The sequence below is a fragment of the Pituophis catenifer genome, unplaced genomic scaffold, assembly GCF_029215685.1.
Source record: "Pituophis catenifer annectens isolate HBS135680 unplaced genomic scaffold, rPitCat1.0.hap2 SCAF_2, whole genome shotgun sequence".
NCBI lineage: Eukaryota > Metazoa > Chordata > Lepidosauria > Squamata > Colubridae > Pituophis > Pituophis catenifer.
In genome coordinates, this window is record NW_027256882.1 from 281,172,097 (window position 1) to 281,186,218 (window position 14,122).

Below are 14,122 nucleotides of genomic sequence, written 5' to 3' on the forward strand. Positions count from 1 at the left end.
TAGACGACGCAGCAGGAGCGAGCAACGTGCAGCGGCGGGAGCTGCAGCTTATTCTCTCTCCCCCCCCCCTTTTATAAGCACCCCTGCATTGCCCGGATGTGAATGGATTACAATGTATCTTTCAGGGAAACGTATTACTATCAATTTCTCCGTGGGGGAGTCCATAGTGATGGTCAGAAAGAGGAGAGATTTCTAAAGTTGGAGCAAGTTTAAGACTTTTTTTTTTTCTCTCGTGGTTTAAAAAAAAAAGAGAGCGAGAGGGGCAGGGTGTGGGGAGCGTGCAGCAACCGATATATATGTATATATATATATTTGTTTTTGTTTTTAAAATAGCTTATTAGCCGGGCATGTGTTTGTAACGAAAGACACGAGGGAAAGTGACCGGATTTTCCTTTTTTTTCCCCCTAAACCAAATTTGCTGTGCTTTTTTTATTTTTTATTTTTTGGCTGGTTTTTTAAAATTTTGTTTTGTTGAGGTGGGACGAACTTTTCTTGGCAATTGACTCATTGTGGATAATCCAAAACAAAGCAGAATCCCTCCTCCGGGGTTTAATTCCTTTTTTTAAAATATATATATATGTATATATAGTGGAGTATTTTCTGCAACGAAGACGGAGTCCGTGTTAAAAGGACTTCGTATTTTTGAGAGTCAAATACACGTGAGATCATAAAAGCACCTTTAACAAGAAGACTTTTTTTCTCTTTGCTGCCCCTAAAATACATTTCCTTGGAATATTGTGAACACATTGTTCCATTTAAGGTAAAGTTACAATTTCCTCTTAAGAGTGCTTTATTTTTTCTTTCTTTCATGTTGATCCCAGTGTTATTTTTCTCTCTCTTTTTAACTTGCTACAACTTAAGCAATATGAATTGAACTGCATTGTTTATGTGATGCGAGTAAGCCAGCCACACACTTAACTTAAAAAAACCAGGAGCGCCTAAAACTGAATAAATAACGTGTGCATGAACTGCAAAGCCTTAACGCGCTAATTGGAAAGAAAATGAATTTTAGCTTCGATCTCGCGGGTGGGTGCGGGGGAGGGCAACCCACTCTCGCTCGTGGTTTTCGTGTGGGGAGGGAGGCTGGGAAGGCGAAGGGTGCGAGGCCTGTGGTGGCAGCGTTTCGCGAAGTAGACCATGCTTGCAAAAAGTAAGGGGAGCGGTTGGCAATATAATCTCTCACAAAACTTGCTTTGGGAACGCTCGGTTTTTCCTCCAAAGTTTCCCATTAATGCGCTCGCTCTCTCTCTGTGCTCACCTCCAGATTATAAAAACCCAGCCTTCACTAGCGTGGGAAAAAAAGAAAAAAGAAAAGATGCACCGAACAACAACAACAACAACAAGAACTGATGGTGTTAGTGTGTGTGTGTGAGTGTGTGTGTGTGTTTTTAACAAGTATCCCACCAAACAATGGTTGTGTGGGTCTGGGTCTGGGGGGGGGCGGAGGGGGGGGAAGATGAGAAACCTTTGTATCACGTGCATTTGCAGGGGAGAGAATCACCTTCCTCGGCTTGCCTTGGGGTGGAACGGCGGAAGAATGATTTTTGTAATATAATAAATCTTAAAAGTGCTTGGGGACTGGGGACGTGGAGAGAGAGGCGGGAGGAAGGTAGGAAGGAAGGAAGGAAGGAGAGAAAGAAAGAAAGAGTCGGCCAGCCAGCGTGTAGGTTGGTTTCCAGCGACGGGAGCAGGGGCATGGAAGAAAACGAGGTGCCCGTTTGCTTTTATTGCGTTGATGTACATATATATATATATATTTCCTTGGAGCGCGGAGTGGGGGGGGTTGCAATGCGTGCGCGTGTGTTCGTGTTGGGGGTCCTTTGCGAGGCAAAACTGCCACCGAGGGAGCGGGGCGGCTCGCGCTCCTCTCTCTTTTTTTTGTTCCCCCCCCCTTTTCTGAACTTGCAACCCGGCTTTCTATTCGAATTTGTTTGTGTGCGTGTGGGGTTTTTTTGGGGGGGGAATTGTTTGTGTTTCCCCCCCCTCCTCTCCCCCTTTTTTCCCTCCCCCCCCCTCTCTCTTTACCCTAAGGCAGGCAGGCAAAAAAAAAAAGAGAGAGAGAGAGAGAGAGACAGAGAGTTTGCTTTAGGAATCAGGGCTACTTCCCTCCTCCGCCGCGTTTTCTTCGCCCGGCTTTTTCCTCCTTAATATTTTTTTTTTCCCCCTCGCTCCTGTTCAGGGAGAGCTTTCGCGTGGCGCCTGCGAGGTTTCTTCTTCTTCTCTCTCTCTCTCTCTCTCTCTCCCTCCCTCTCTCCTCTCTCTCTCTCCTGCGTGTGTATGTGTGCGGTTGGTTGGTGGATGCTGTAATTTCGAGCAATGAAATCCAGAGCTCGGGGCTGTGGTCGGAAAGGGACCCCCGTCTCGTCACTCGCGGCCGGTAGGTACCGGAGGTGCCCTCTTTTTTAAAGGAAAAAAAAAAAAGCGAGAGAAAGAGAGAGAGTGGGGGGGGACGTGTTTTGGGGCTGGAGTTTAGTTGTGGCTGGTCCTTGATAGAGAAGAGCGCGGACGAGTGCCAGCGGTGCTCCATTTAAACACGCGGGATTTGCTGCCTCTCTCTCTCTCTCTCCCTCCCCCCCCCCTCCCCGGGGTAGCAATGGCCTTTTTCACCCCTCCTCTGCTTCCAATTGTTTTGCTTTAAAGAAACGGGTGACTTTGTTGCCAGCAGGGCCTGGAATACCTTTTCGTGTCAGTAGTTCGCTACTTTCCAGTCGGCGGCTACCTTTCAATAAATCAGGGTTATCCGTGGGAAACTCCTTGTCCTCCTTCCTTTTAATCAGAAACAAAACAAAACTCTCCAGGCTGGGTATCAAAAAGGCGGATTCTCTGGTCCTTTTTCTCTCTCTCTCTCTCTCTCTCTCCCCCCCTCCTCCGCCCCACACCTTTCCCATCCATTTATGTTTCCTCCCCCCCCCCCCCTTCTTCCTCCTCCTCCGTCCCCTTGTACCGACCCGAGTGTGCGTTTTGGTTTACTCCTAAGGACTTGGTTGCTCGCCCTTTGAATCAAATCCTCGGGAAGCGTCCGGTCGTTGGAGCGGAAAGGGACAAAAAAGAAAAAAGAGAAAAGGAGCTTGCCCGAGAAATAAAAAAAATAAAAGTTGGGAGAACGGTGCCTGTTAGTTGCTACTCTTTAACTACGTTTCTCTTCGTTCCTGTTTGAACCTCCTGTTGCATAAACGGTGCGCGGAGCAGCGCGGCTCCTGTTCTTCTCTGTGTCGGCTCCCGCCTTTGGGGTCAGAGTAGCTGCTAACCGAGTTTTTAGCCCGGTTCGTTAGAACTACGGTCTGAGTCTTTTCTTGTCTACTTCTTCCTCGTTGTCGCTTTTCCACACACAACCCCTCCCTCCCTTCGCTTCCCTTTCCACCTCTTTCCCCTTTCCCTAAGTCTCGTGAAAACAAAAAGAAAAAAAGAAAAAGAAGAAAAAAAATCCGATTGTTGTTTCCTGCAAGGCTCGGGATTGGGTTTCTGATTGCGGTTATTTCCATGTTTCTAGGTTTGTGTGATTTTGCTAAAATGCATCACCAACAGCGAATGGCTGCCTTAGGGACGGACAAAGAACTCAGTGATTTACTGGATTTCAGTGCGGTAAGAAACAACGGTGGAAATGAACAACAGCTGTTTAAAAAAAAAAAGCACAGAAAAAGTCTGTTAAACTAAACCAAAACAAAGCCAAACTGAGTTTTTTTTAAAAAAGTACAATGAGTAATTTTTAATCAGCGGTTTTTTTTTTTAATTCATGGTAAATATGCACGCTCTATTACTTTACTGATTAGGATCTTATCTGGAGGAGATGGACTTTAAAGGTCTGCCATTTATTGGGATGTGTTCTTAGCATTTTGACATCCTCTCCAAAATGAACCCACACATCCTCTGTCAAAAAAAAAAATAATTAAAAAGAAATCCGGATATTTCTCATTATTTTCTGTGTATAAGAATTACTTAACGTGCTGCATTGCCTTCTAAAAGTAATGGCTGGCATGCCATTTAACTGATGGGTAAATCAGTTTCTTTACAGTGTACTTTTAGTTCTTCCCTTGTTTCATTTTTTGCCACCTGAAAAAGTGAAAGGAAATCCAGAAGTAGCCTAGCTTCAAGTTTTCACTGAAAACTCATCTTGCTCTGCTATCAATGAATGAGCTGCAACTTTCCTGTGGATACCCCCCCCTTCCCTCCATTGATGGCTAGCTCTCTGTGTGTGTATGTGTGTGTGATTTTTCTTTTCATTTTTTATTTTACCTATAGACTTTTTAAAATAACTCTTCTTGATTCTAAGGCCTAATATTAACCAAATCATGAGTAGCTGCTTAATAGAATATTCCCTGCATCCTTGGATTGCTCCCCACCCCAAAAAAAGCCGGTTCTGTCCTCCACTCTTAATCTCTCCCACCCCCCCTTTCTTTCCAATATGTCAGAAGTCTTTATTATTTATTCATGTTTGATGGGGAGTGGGGGAGAGAAACAAGATAAGTCAATTTCATATAGGATGCATTTGTGTCTTTAAAGACTTCTACTGTGGGAGGGGGAAATTAGGATCCAAGGGGGGGGGAAGGAAGATGTTTCAGTGTGCTGTGGTCCTTCAGACTTCCCTTTCCAGACATGGCTTTGAGAAGTTTGGCTACAGGGAACTGTAGCCTGAGGCAGCTTGGTAGCCCCCACTTTGCTAACTGTTCTTTTTTTCATTTCTTCCTTTGCTTTTTGTAGTCTCTGACTCAGGAAGAAGGTGTGTATTATCTACCAGACACGTAGAAGAAGATGAAAACCAATTAGGGTTGAAATAAACGCAGGAGAGTGGGGGGGTGGGGGGGAAAGAAGAGAGGGAACCGTGAGTGAGTGTGAGTGTAATGTAATTGCTCTTGCACTAAAAGCTGAGGTGAAAATTTAGGGCAGGTGGAAGTTTCCAGGGCACTGATGAGAGGCAAATCCTAACAGAGGATGGAAATGGATATAACTTCATTTATGACCAAGGTTTCAGTAACAAACTTTTTATTCCACCCCCCCACCCCCCTTACCTTTGCCAGTCTGAATGTTTTTTAGGAAGGTTTTCGTTTGCTGATATGTGTGTGGGGTTGTTGGAGTCCCTCCTACCTCATATCTTATATTGTTTGGGGAATGCGTAGAGGGAGAGAAAAAAAGAATATAGTTTTTTAAGAACTGTGTGGCTGCAAAGGCAGTGATGGGAGAGAGATTTCATATTTAAACAAAATCACGATGACAGCTTTTGTATAATGTTAAATAGAATTTGAACATAGGGGAAAAAAATAATTCTATTTACCAACAATAATACCTCTTTGTTTTCTTTTAGATGTTTTCACCTCCTGTCAGCAGTGGAAAGAATGGACCAACTTCTTTGGCGAGTGGACACTTTAGTGGCTCAAGTATGTACAATTTCTGTTTGGAATTCAGTTGAAGTGTCCTTAAAGTATATATTTTTTTAACCTACATGTACGGTTAGCATGAGTTTGGGGAGCATAACTTTAGCTTGGATTAAGGATTTATATTAAGATCAGTTGAAGTGCTCTATTGTTCATATTGACAAATGTTTAGTATAGTATCTTAGGAAGAAGAATTCCATACACACATATGTATGTATATATATTTTGCAGGACCTATTTTAAGATGCAAGCCTTTTAAAACACACCTTTCCTTTTATTATATAAGAAGCAAAACCCAGTTCCCTAAAGGTAGTAATTATTTTCATGTTTCAAAAGAGGAATAACCATTTTATAGTTCTATTTTGGTATCCATCCTCTTTTTTTTCTTTTCATCCTAATTTGTTCTAAGCATTAGCATATACAAATTTGGCCATCTATTAGCTACAGTCTGGACAACACTTCTGGCCATAAGCTGAAATCCTATTACAGTGACTTTCTTGATGATTGTAACAGCTTTGGGGAGAAAAAAAAAGAGCCTGTTGATATTAATGCAAATATTTATTATCTATGTATGTGTTGAAAAATGTGTTATATTCATTGCAAATAGTTATTTTCTCTGTGACCCAAAGAAAGGGTCTGTTTTTTTTGATGCAGGAACCTCTGAATATAATATTAATTGAATGTGGAATACAGAATATGTTTATGTATTGGGAAGAATTCATTTTCTGTCATGCTAGCAATGTGAAAGACGCATCTGAACTGTTCTTCCCTTAGTAATTGTATTTTATAGTGTTTCCTGCATTACTGAATGTTGTCCTTCGGATATATTTCTGATACATTTACAATTAAATAGCTGCAGTGTATTCAACATTTTGGCAATTGCACATAACTGTTTACTGACCAAAATTCTATGAGAGGAGCATCTCTGAACCAGATGTTAAATTTTGATAAGACTTTACAAGTTCATTATCTGTGTACGGCATTACCCTGCTATCAAATTCAATAGCAAAACTCCCAGTGATTTTAACAGGCCTGGATTAAGAATTCAAATGAATAAAAAATAAAATGATACCCAGTTTGGTATATATTTAATTATTTTAAATAGCTTACTTTAAAAATATTTTGAATGTTTTTATAACAATTTTAATAAACGATATCCTGACAACTAGGATAGTCATCTATTTGAAATTACTTTATATTTTGTTGCATCTTCAGATATTGTCTGGTTAATTCCTGGTTTTAAAAATGAAGGAATCTCTAACTTGATAGTATACTAACATTTATTGAATCCATACATCTTGATCCCTAAATACACATTTGTTAGCCATTTCTTTAGAATGTAGTATCTTACCAAGAAATGTTTTATTTTAAAACAAAACAATTGTTCTAGTACAATCTTTTAAATAATGCATATAAGGAGGGTTTTTTTTCATTACATAAGTAGTGTAAATTATTTGTGCCAGATAAATCATTTTATATTTAATCAATCTACAGATAACAACTGTTCTAACAAGTATTAGCAAGATGCTCATTTTTAAGGATTTGCTTTAGCTTAATAGTCTCCTAAGAGACTATTTTATCAACAGTTTTAAAAGGATGAAAAAAACCTTTTGGAAATCTAAGAAAAAAAAAGGAGCATTTTATTATATGCTTAAGCAACCATCTTCCTTTGATATGCAAATAACTGAAAAGAAGAAGAAAACACAAAAGCACGAAGTAAGATAGTAAAATTAAACTGAAGAGATTTCAAAACCATGCTATTTTTTTTAAGTCACCTTAAGACCAGAGTTCTAAATATATCTTGTAAGCTCTTGAATTTGATGAACTGATTTCCTATTTGTGAATGAGATAACATTAGAATATACTAAGCAGCTTTATGTTCTTGATTAAGACCAGTAATAACAATATTATTACTTGATTAAGTATCAGTAATAACAATGTGTCAAAATTGTAGAGATTTGTATGATTACAGAAAATGCTTTTCATGATATAGGTTTTTTTTTTAAAATCAGTAAAGAATAGCTTTTAAAATGAATCATTTAGTAGGAAGAAAAGTTGATAGAAGCCAATATGTTATGAATCTGTCTCTAAATCTTAAAGAAAACTTGTGACCTGAAGTTATATTTACTATACTTTTATTCCTGATCTTGTTTCTTAATGTGTTTTTGACAAATGAACTATGCAGAGGAGTCCTGTACTTTGAGTTGCGTTATTGTTATGCTGAGTCGAAATATGGTTCTGTTATAAAGTGGTAGGAAGTACTCTTATGATGATATTTTAATATACACACAGTGTTGCAGAAAACCCAGCATTACTGTAGCTTAATGTCATAGTTTGGTCCATGGATAAGTGTACTAAGTAAATACGTTGTGTCCAGTTGAGACTCAGATTTTACTTGTTTTCTATACAGAATCCGAAGCAATAGAGGTTGGTTGAGATACTACTTAGGATATCTTTTTATATCTCTGTTAAAATGGGTACTCATTTGATGAAAGGATGGGAAGAACTCAGATTTTGAGATTTTTTTTAGTATAAAGCAGAATATTGCAAACAAATTGCATGTGTGCATTTTTTTTTTAAAAAAAAAACTGTTCGTTTAATACAAAATGATCTGATGTGGCATGTAATGTGTGAATGAAAAGAAAACAGGCCTGGATTTCCTTTAAGGTTTTAATTTGCCAAATGTGGTTTCTTGCTACCTTTAGAACTTGCAAGGCGGAGAGGGAGAAACAAATGTAACCTGAGCCACAGGCCTGACATTCTCAGGGTGCATTTTTCACATGAAAGGGTTTTGTCAATGCTTTAAAGGACTAGCAGTTTTTGTTTGATGTTTGCAGGTGTTCAGCAGAGAGCTTTAAAACAATCCAGCCATAATGGTTCAGATGCCTTGTGACCTTAACAGGGAGACTTGGGGAAGGTGTAAATAATGTTTAGGTGCCTATCCTGACTCTGAATACTGTAGGCTATAGGTTGGATTATTCTTTGCCAGTTGACTTTAGGATATTAAGAGACAATTTCCACAGCCTTCAGAAAGGTTGCCAGCATGATGATGATGATTGCTTTTTGTTAGCCGTAAAAATGTTTAGAGCAAAATTATGGTAAACTAGGACTCTGTGGAGATCCTGGTAACATCTGCAAGCTGAAATGTTCAGCTATGTTCAAGAAAGGTTATTTTTCATTTAGTTTCTCCCCCTACTTGTGATTTTCTTTGCCCCCTGCACAAATATTTGCTTTCACATATGTTTTCAAGAACATCTTAAGGATCTCTAAGTGCAGGAGCCGTGGCAATTTTTAGGAAGACAAACTTTTCCAAATGTGTGTCTTTACAGATACACTCACAATGTTCCCTCTGATTAGTCCTTCTAGTCTCTTTCTAGATGTCATGCTATGTCCATCCATCCTTTCAACCATTTGAAATAGGAGAGCTAAGACGGAGATATGATGAGCACCTTGGGCTGTTGTGTGTATCATTTGAGCCTAAAACTGATCTGTTCTTTATTCCTTTATAATTGAATGTGTTTATTCTGGAAGGTGAAATAGGTTATCTTTGCCATAGTTTTCTAGTGACCTATAGGAATGCTTGGTTGATATTTTCATTGGTTTATTTGCAGATGCTAATTTGTGTCACATGTTGAAATTCTTTGCTAGAACCTTGGCCCTGATTCTCATAAAGAGCTGATAATTCTATGTGTGGGCTGAACCATTTAAGATTGGGTTCCCATGGGATTTACCCATAGAGAAAATTCCCTCCCATGGGGAGAAAATTATAACAGCAAGAAGAGTTTTAATTCAGCCTTTGCTTTGACATAGATTTTTTTTTTAAATGTAGGATTTTTTTAAAATGGAAGAAGGTATATTTATGATAGGTATTGACTGACATTTCCTATCATAGAATAGATATCATTTAGTTTTAAATTCTTTCATCTTAAAATGTTAAGTACCTTGTTTCCAAATTGCTTTTCTGTGAGCCTTTTTCTATTCATTTGTAGAATAAAACTTTATTCCTTAGGTATTTAAAAAAGAGGTTCTTAAATGAAATTTCCTTCTTCAAACTGATCTCCTGAAATATCTGTTTATTCAAATGATATCCTACTCTGTGACAGGTGATCTGAGTAGGTTATTACAAATTTTAAAATTTGAAGCAAAAAATAAAATCTGACAACTATAAGAAATTTACTATAAGACTCTACCCATTGTGACTTTTAGAGCTACTTTACTGATCCCAATACAGATGTGATACATGTTTTTCCTCAGTATTATCTGGTGGAGCAGTGTGGCTAAAATACTCTAATACAGATTATTTTAGTTCCATTGCTAAATAACAATAAATGGTCCATTTGAAGAAAATAGAAATATGCAAAAATGGATGCTTATATTCTAAACATTAGGAAAATGTAACAATTTAGATATCTAATATAATCATCCATTTAAAAGATACCTAATTTTTAAGCAATAGGTTTTGATTTATGTGTACATGTGTATAGACAGACACACAGAAATGTACATAAAATCAGAAAAAATATAATCCAATATAGATACATAATTAAATTGTGTAGAGTTGCAACTGAATTAACATGACTAAAAGTAATACTTCACTAAGGGAAGAGTAGAAAGTATAGTATAATATGATGATGGACTTTATTAGTATCTACAACTATAATTACTTTCATGCACAATATTACTATTTAAATATAGTTGCACCAAAAATATAGTTAGTTCATAAATTGAAAATACATGCATCATTTAAAATGATTGTTATATAGCGGATGATGCTATTACTTTTAAATATTTTCTTTGTATTGTGTTTTTTAGATTTATCCTAATGCTCTTAGTTTTTTTCTATTATTTATATAAAGGTTATTTACAAAAAAAGAGCTTCAGTTCCCATCTATGTTTTGTTATAATAAGGTCAGGCATATTCTCATTTCAACAATTTATGGGTTACTGTGTGACCAGGCCCAGAAGTACTCAAAAATATAGTTACATGCCACATTTTTTCAGCACTAAAGCCTTTCAGTCATATATGTAAACTATTCCCCAAAACAGCATTCCTATTGAGACAATATTCCCAAAACTTGTCACTTAAATGCTTTGGTACACTGATGCCCCTTAATCTTCTCAGACTTTAACATGTAATATTCTTGTGTGTAAATTAATGGAAATGTGGCTGTTTTTCCTCAAAAATAAACACACAAATAGTTTTGCCTATGAGCAGGGGTCAGTCAATAAGAACTGTTACGTAATTGGTAATTAAGAAATATTTATGTAAATATATGAAATATTTTGTAGTGTACTTATTCATGCTAGTCAATGTAGAATTCACTGTAGCATAGTTGTTTAATCTAGAAGTTTAATTTTGTTTATATTTGTTGTATTTAATGTGATCAATATTAATAAAGTGCTTTTATTTAACACTTAAAATGATGTCCTTTATGCTTGCTATTCAAATAATAATTCCAGTTATAATAATGTACTATTCAGACCTGTTCTGAAAATACTGTGTTTCCCAGAAAATAAGATCCTGTCTTATATATATTTTTTTAACCCTGAAATAAGCCCTTGGCCTTATTGCCGATTGGGCTTATTATCAGGGGATGTTTTTATTTTGGGGAAAACAGGGTAGTTATATATATATTTATCATTTCTTAAGAGATCTTTGGGACATGAGGCTGAAATACAGATTAAAAGCAACATTAGTGCCGTACATTATTTTAAGCTTGAAAAGAGGCATGTGGTATGCTTCGGATATTTGAACTTGTTAGGTTTTAATCTGAATTTATAACAAAATATTTGTAGTCCTGCTTGTAAGCAATGACTAAAACTTAAGAGGAAAGGCAACCTACTCTTAATGCAAAATTGAGGAAATTTACTGTTATTTTATTATCAGATCAGTATAAAATGAAACCTCCTTAAAAATGTTATAAGACTAAGACCATGCTATTTTAAAAAGTAAAAAAAAAACCACCAGAGTCTGTAGTATGAATATGGCATTCTAATTTATTTTAGCATGAGCCTGTGTGATCAATGATAGATTAATTGATTAATTTATACAAGTTGCCAGTGGAGCTACTTGTTTAATAATGCATATTTGAAAATCTATTTGCTTAAAACCTGTTCTCTTGCCTGATCTAACTTTTTAAAAATTAAACCTGATTAGTGTTATTGAAACATTTTTTTCTGAGTTCATACTGCTTCATCTTCCCTGGTTTGAGGATCAGGCTTACTTGTAACAAGTAATGTGGGATTCAAGAGAGACACCAACTGAATAATTTGTATTAGTGTCTGTGCACTTGTTCATTAATCAATACCATTCATCTGGTTTGGGTAATATTTCCTTTATATGCAATAGAAAAACTAGAAGTTTTCAGAAATGATTGTTCACTTCGTTTGTTGTTCCACCGGAATCCAGGAGATTCTTTGTGTGGCTGATAGTTGACTAGGACACAGAGGCTAAGCCCAATTTTTTAAGTGGAGAAATTGATTGTATCTGTAGGTATTGATATTACTACCCAGGCATTATTGGGTTTTACATATATGTATCCTTTAGACATGGCTGGCTAATTCATGATTCGTTACATTTTATGTAAGGACATACCACTTCCTGACAACTTTTAGAAAAAATTAATGTACAGACTTTGTTAAATTGGGCTAATGACATTCATACAGCAATAGGCATATATGCTCACATATATTTATCTAATTTGAAAACTCACAGCAATGAAATCTTTTAACATGTAATAAAAATGTTCAGTAAAAGTTCAGAATTGGTTCAGCAAATTCTTTTATTTAGAAAAAGGAAGAACTCATTGTCTTTATTGAGGGGATAATGAATTAAATAACAAATTCTCAAAAATAACAGTTAAATAATAAAACTCTACACCAGTGGTTTGGCTTTTCTTATACATGCGTAGGAATTAGGTTTTCATAAACTGTTTCGTTTTAAGATTAATCTTTAATCTGTTACTATAAACATACTTATTTTGTAAGCATTGTGGATCAAACATTTACAACTAATGGTAAGCTATGTTTTATATCAGGAAATTTGTGACTTAGCAGAGCCTACAGAAAAGTATATTCTCCTGGTGGCACCAGGCCGGTGGTTTACAGTGTTTGATATTATGAGGCTATTTAGATCCATTCCCAGAAGCCAAGATAACAGACCTGCAATTGCTTAATCGGGAACAGTGTGTGCATTTCTAATGGCCTGGGTTTTAAAGATCATTTATTGAATTGTTCTTGAATAAATGTTTTGTCAGTGTGGTGGACACTGTAAGAAATCAGATAAAATGAAGAAACTGAAGTTGCAAAGCAGTGTAAGCTCTATGGAATATCTGAACGATTAGTGAATATGGTTTCTAAAGATCTGATGTATGTAGCAAATTAATTATAGGTAATTATTTCTCTGTGTGTGCAGTAAAAGAGGAAGATATGTATTTATTGCATTTGATACATACATAGGATGCATGGTTTCTTTTTACATAGAAATGGTATTCTGTGTAATAAATTAATCATGCATGAAAATACTCCTTAGAGGAAATATTAAATTAATTTCGAGGCACTTTGCATATTTATACAAATACATTCAGAATAGCTTTATTGTGTGCTGCTGAACGTTTATGGCTGAAATGCTATATACATTTCCTGGCATCAAATCCTGTTGATTTTCAGAGTTTACTTCTGAATTATACATACTAAACCTTAAATTGAGAATACCTAATCCAGTCTTTGTTAACATACAGAATTAAGTTTGAATTAAGATATTCTACTATATTAAAAAAAGGAAACAATGATACCCCAATAGTCAATATATGTAGTGAATAAGACTGGCACTTCAATTTTATTTCAGTAATGCTACTGAGAATCATGCTCTCTATTTCATAAGAAATCAAAAGATAATACGGAGAGAACCAATAACAGTTGTGTTTATGTCACAGAATGTTTAGAAGGTAGCTGCAAAATATTGGAATTTTAGAAAGAAAAAAAACCTCAGACATGCTTCTTCTTTGAAACATTTTGTTGTTATATCTGCACAAGTGGTCCTTGACTTGTAAGGGTTCATTTAGTGACCGTTCAAAGTTACGACGACACTGAAAATAGGAGAAATTATGGCCGGTTTTCATACTCACGAGTATTGCACCATCCCCATGGTCACATGATCAAAATTTAGACGCTTGGCAACTGGCTCATAATTGTGACGCTTGCAGCATCCTGAGGTCACATGATCGACTTTTGTGGCCACCTGACAAGCAAAGTCAGTGGGGAAGCCAGATTCATTTAATGACTGTGTTACTAGTTTAACAACTGCAGTGGTTCTCTTAACAACTGCGGCAAGAAAGGTCATAAAATTGAGGCAAAATTCACTTAACAACTGTCTCACTTAGTAATTTTGGGTTCAATTGCGGTCGTAAGTTAAAGGTTACCTGTATTCCTGACTGTTTCTTGGATGTCAGATCCAGTTGAAGATTGAAATTATTACTCAAGAGTCTTTGGTGGTATCATATGTTTGCAGAATCTTTTGTTAATTACCTTCAACCTAGAAGAAGTAGTTAGCGATGTTGGAATTTAAGTTTTTGATAAATAAAATAGGACTTGATCAATACTATAGGGTATTTAACTATGATTTAAAATAACAGAGTTTTAAAATGCATTGGCTTCCAATTTACTGTTACATCATTGCTTTTACAGAGGTACAATAGATTCCTGAGTAGATTAGAATTTGAAGAATTTAATTTTAATTATTTAATTGAAAAATG

At 36.4% G+C, this 14,122-nt stretch overlaps 1 protein-coding gene across 2 annotated transcripts in view; it reads left to right on the top strand.

Moving 5' to 3' along the window:
* Positions 1 to 1,645: 1,645 nt before the first annotated feature.
* Positions 1,646 to 14,122, top strand: part of TCF4 (transcription factor 4) — a 413,612-nt gene continuing 401,135 nt past the window's right edge. For both annotated transcript variants that reach the window (XM_070938928.1, XM_070938929.1), the window contains exons 1-3: positions 1,646 to 1,710; positions 3,491 to 3,582; positions 5,300 to 5,372. In XM_070938928.1, the coding sequence (XP_070795029.1) occupies positions 3,511 to 3,582; positions 5,300 to 5,372 (145 nt within the window). In that variant the 5' untranslated portion in view covers positions 1,646 to 1,710; positions 3,491 to 3,510. The remainder of the gene's footprint in view (positions 1,711 to 3,490; positions 3,583 to 5,299; positions 5,373 to 14,122) is intronic.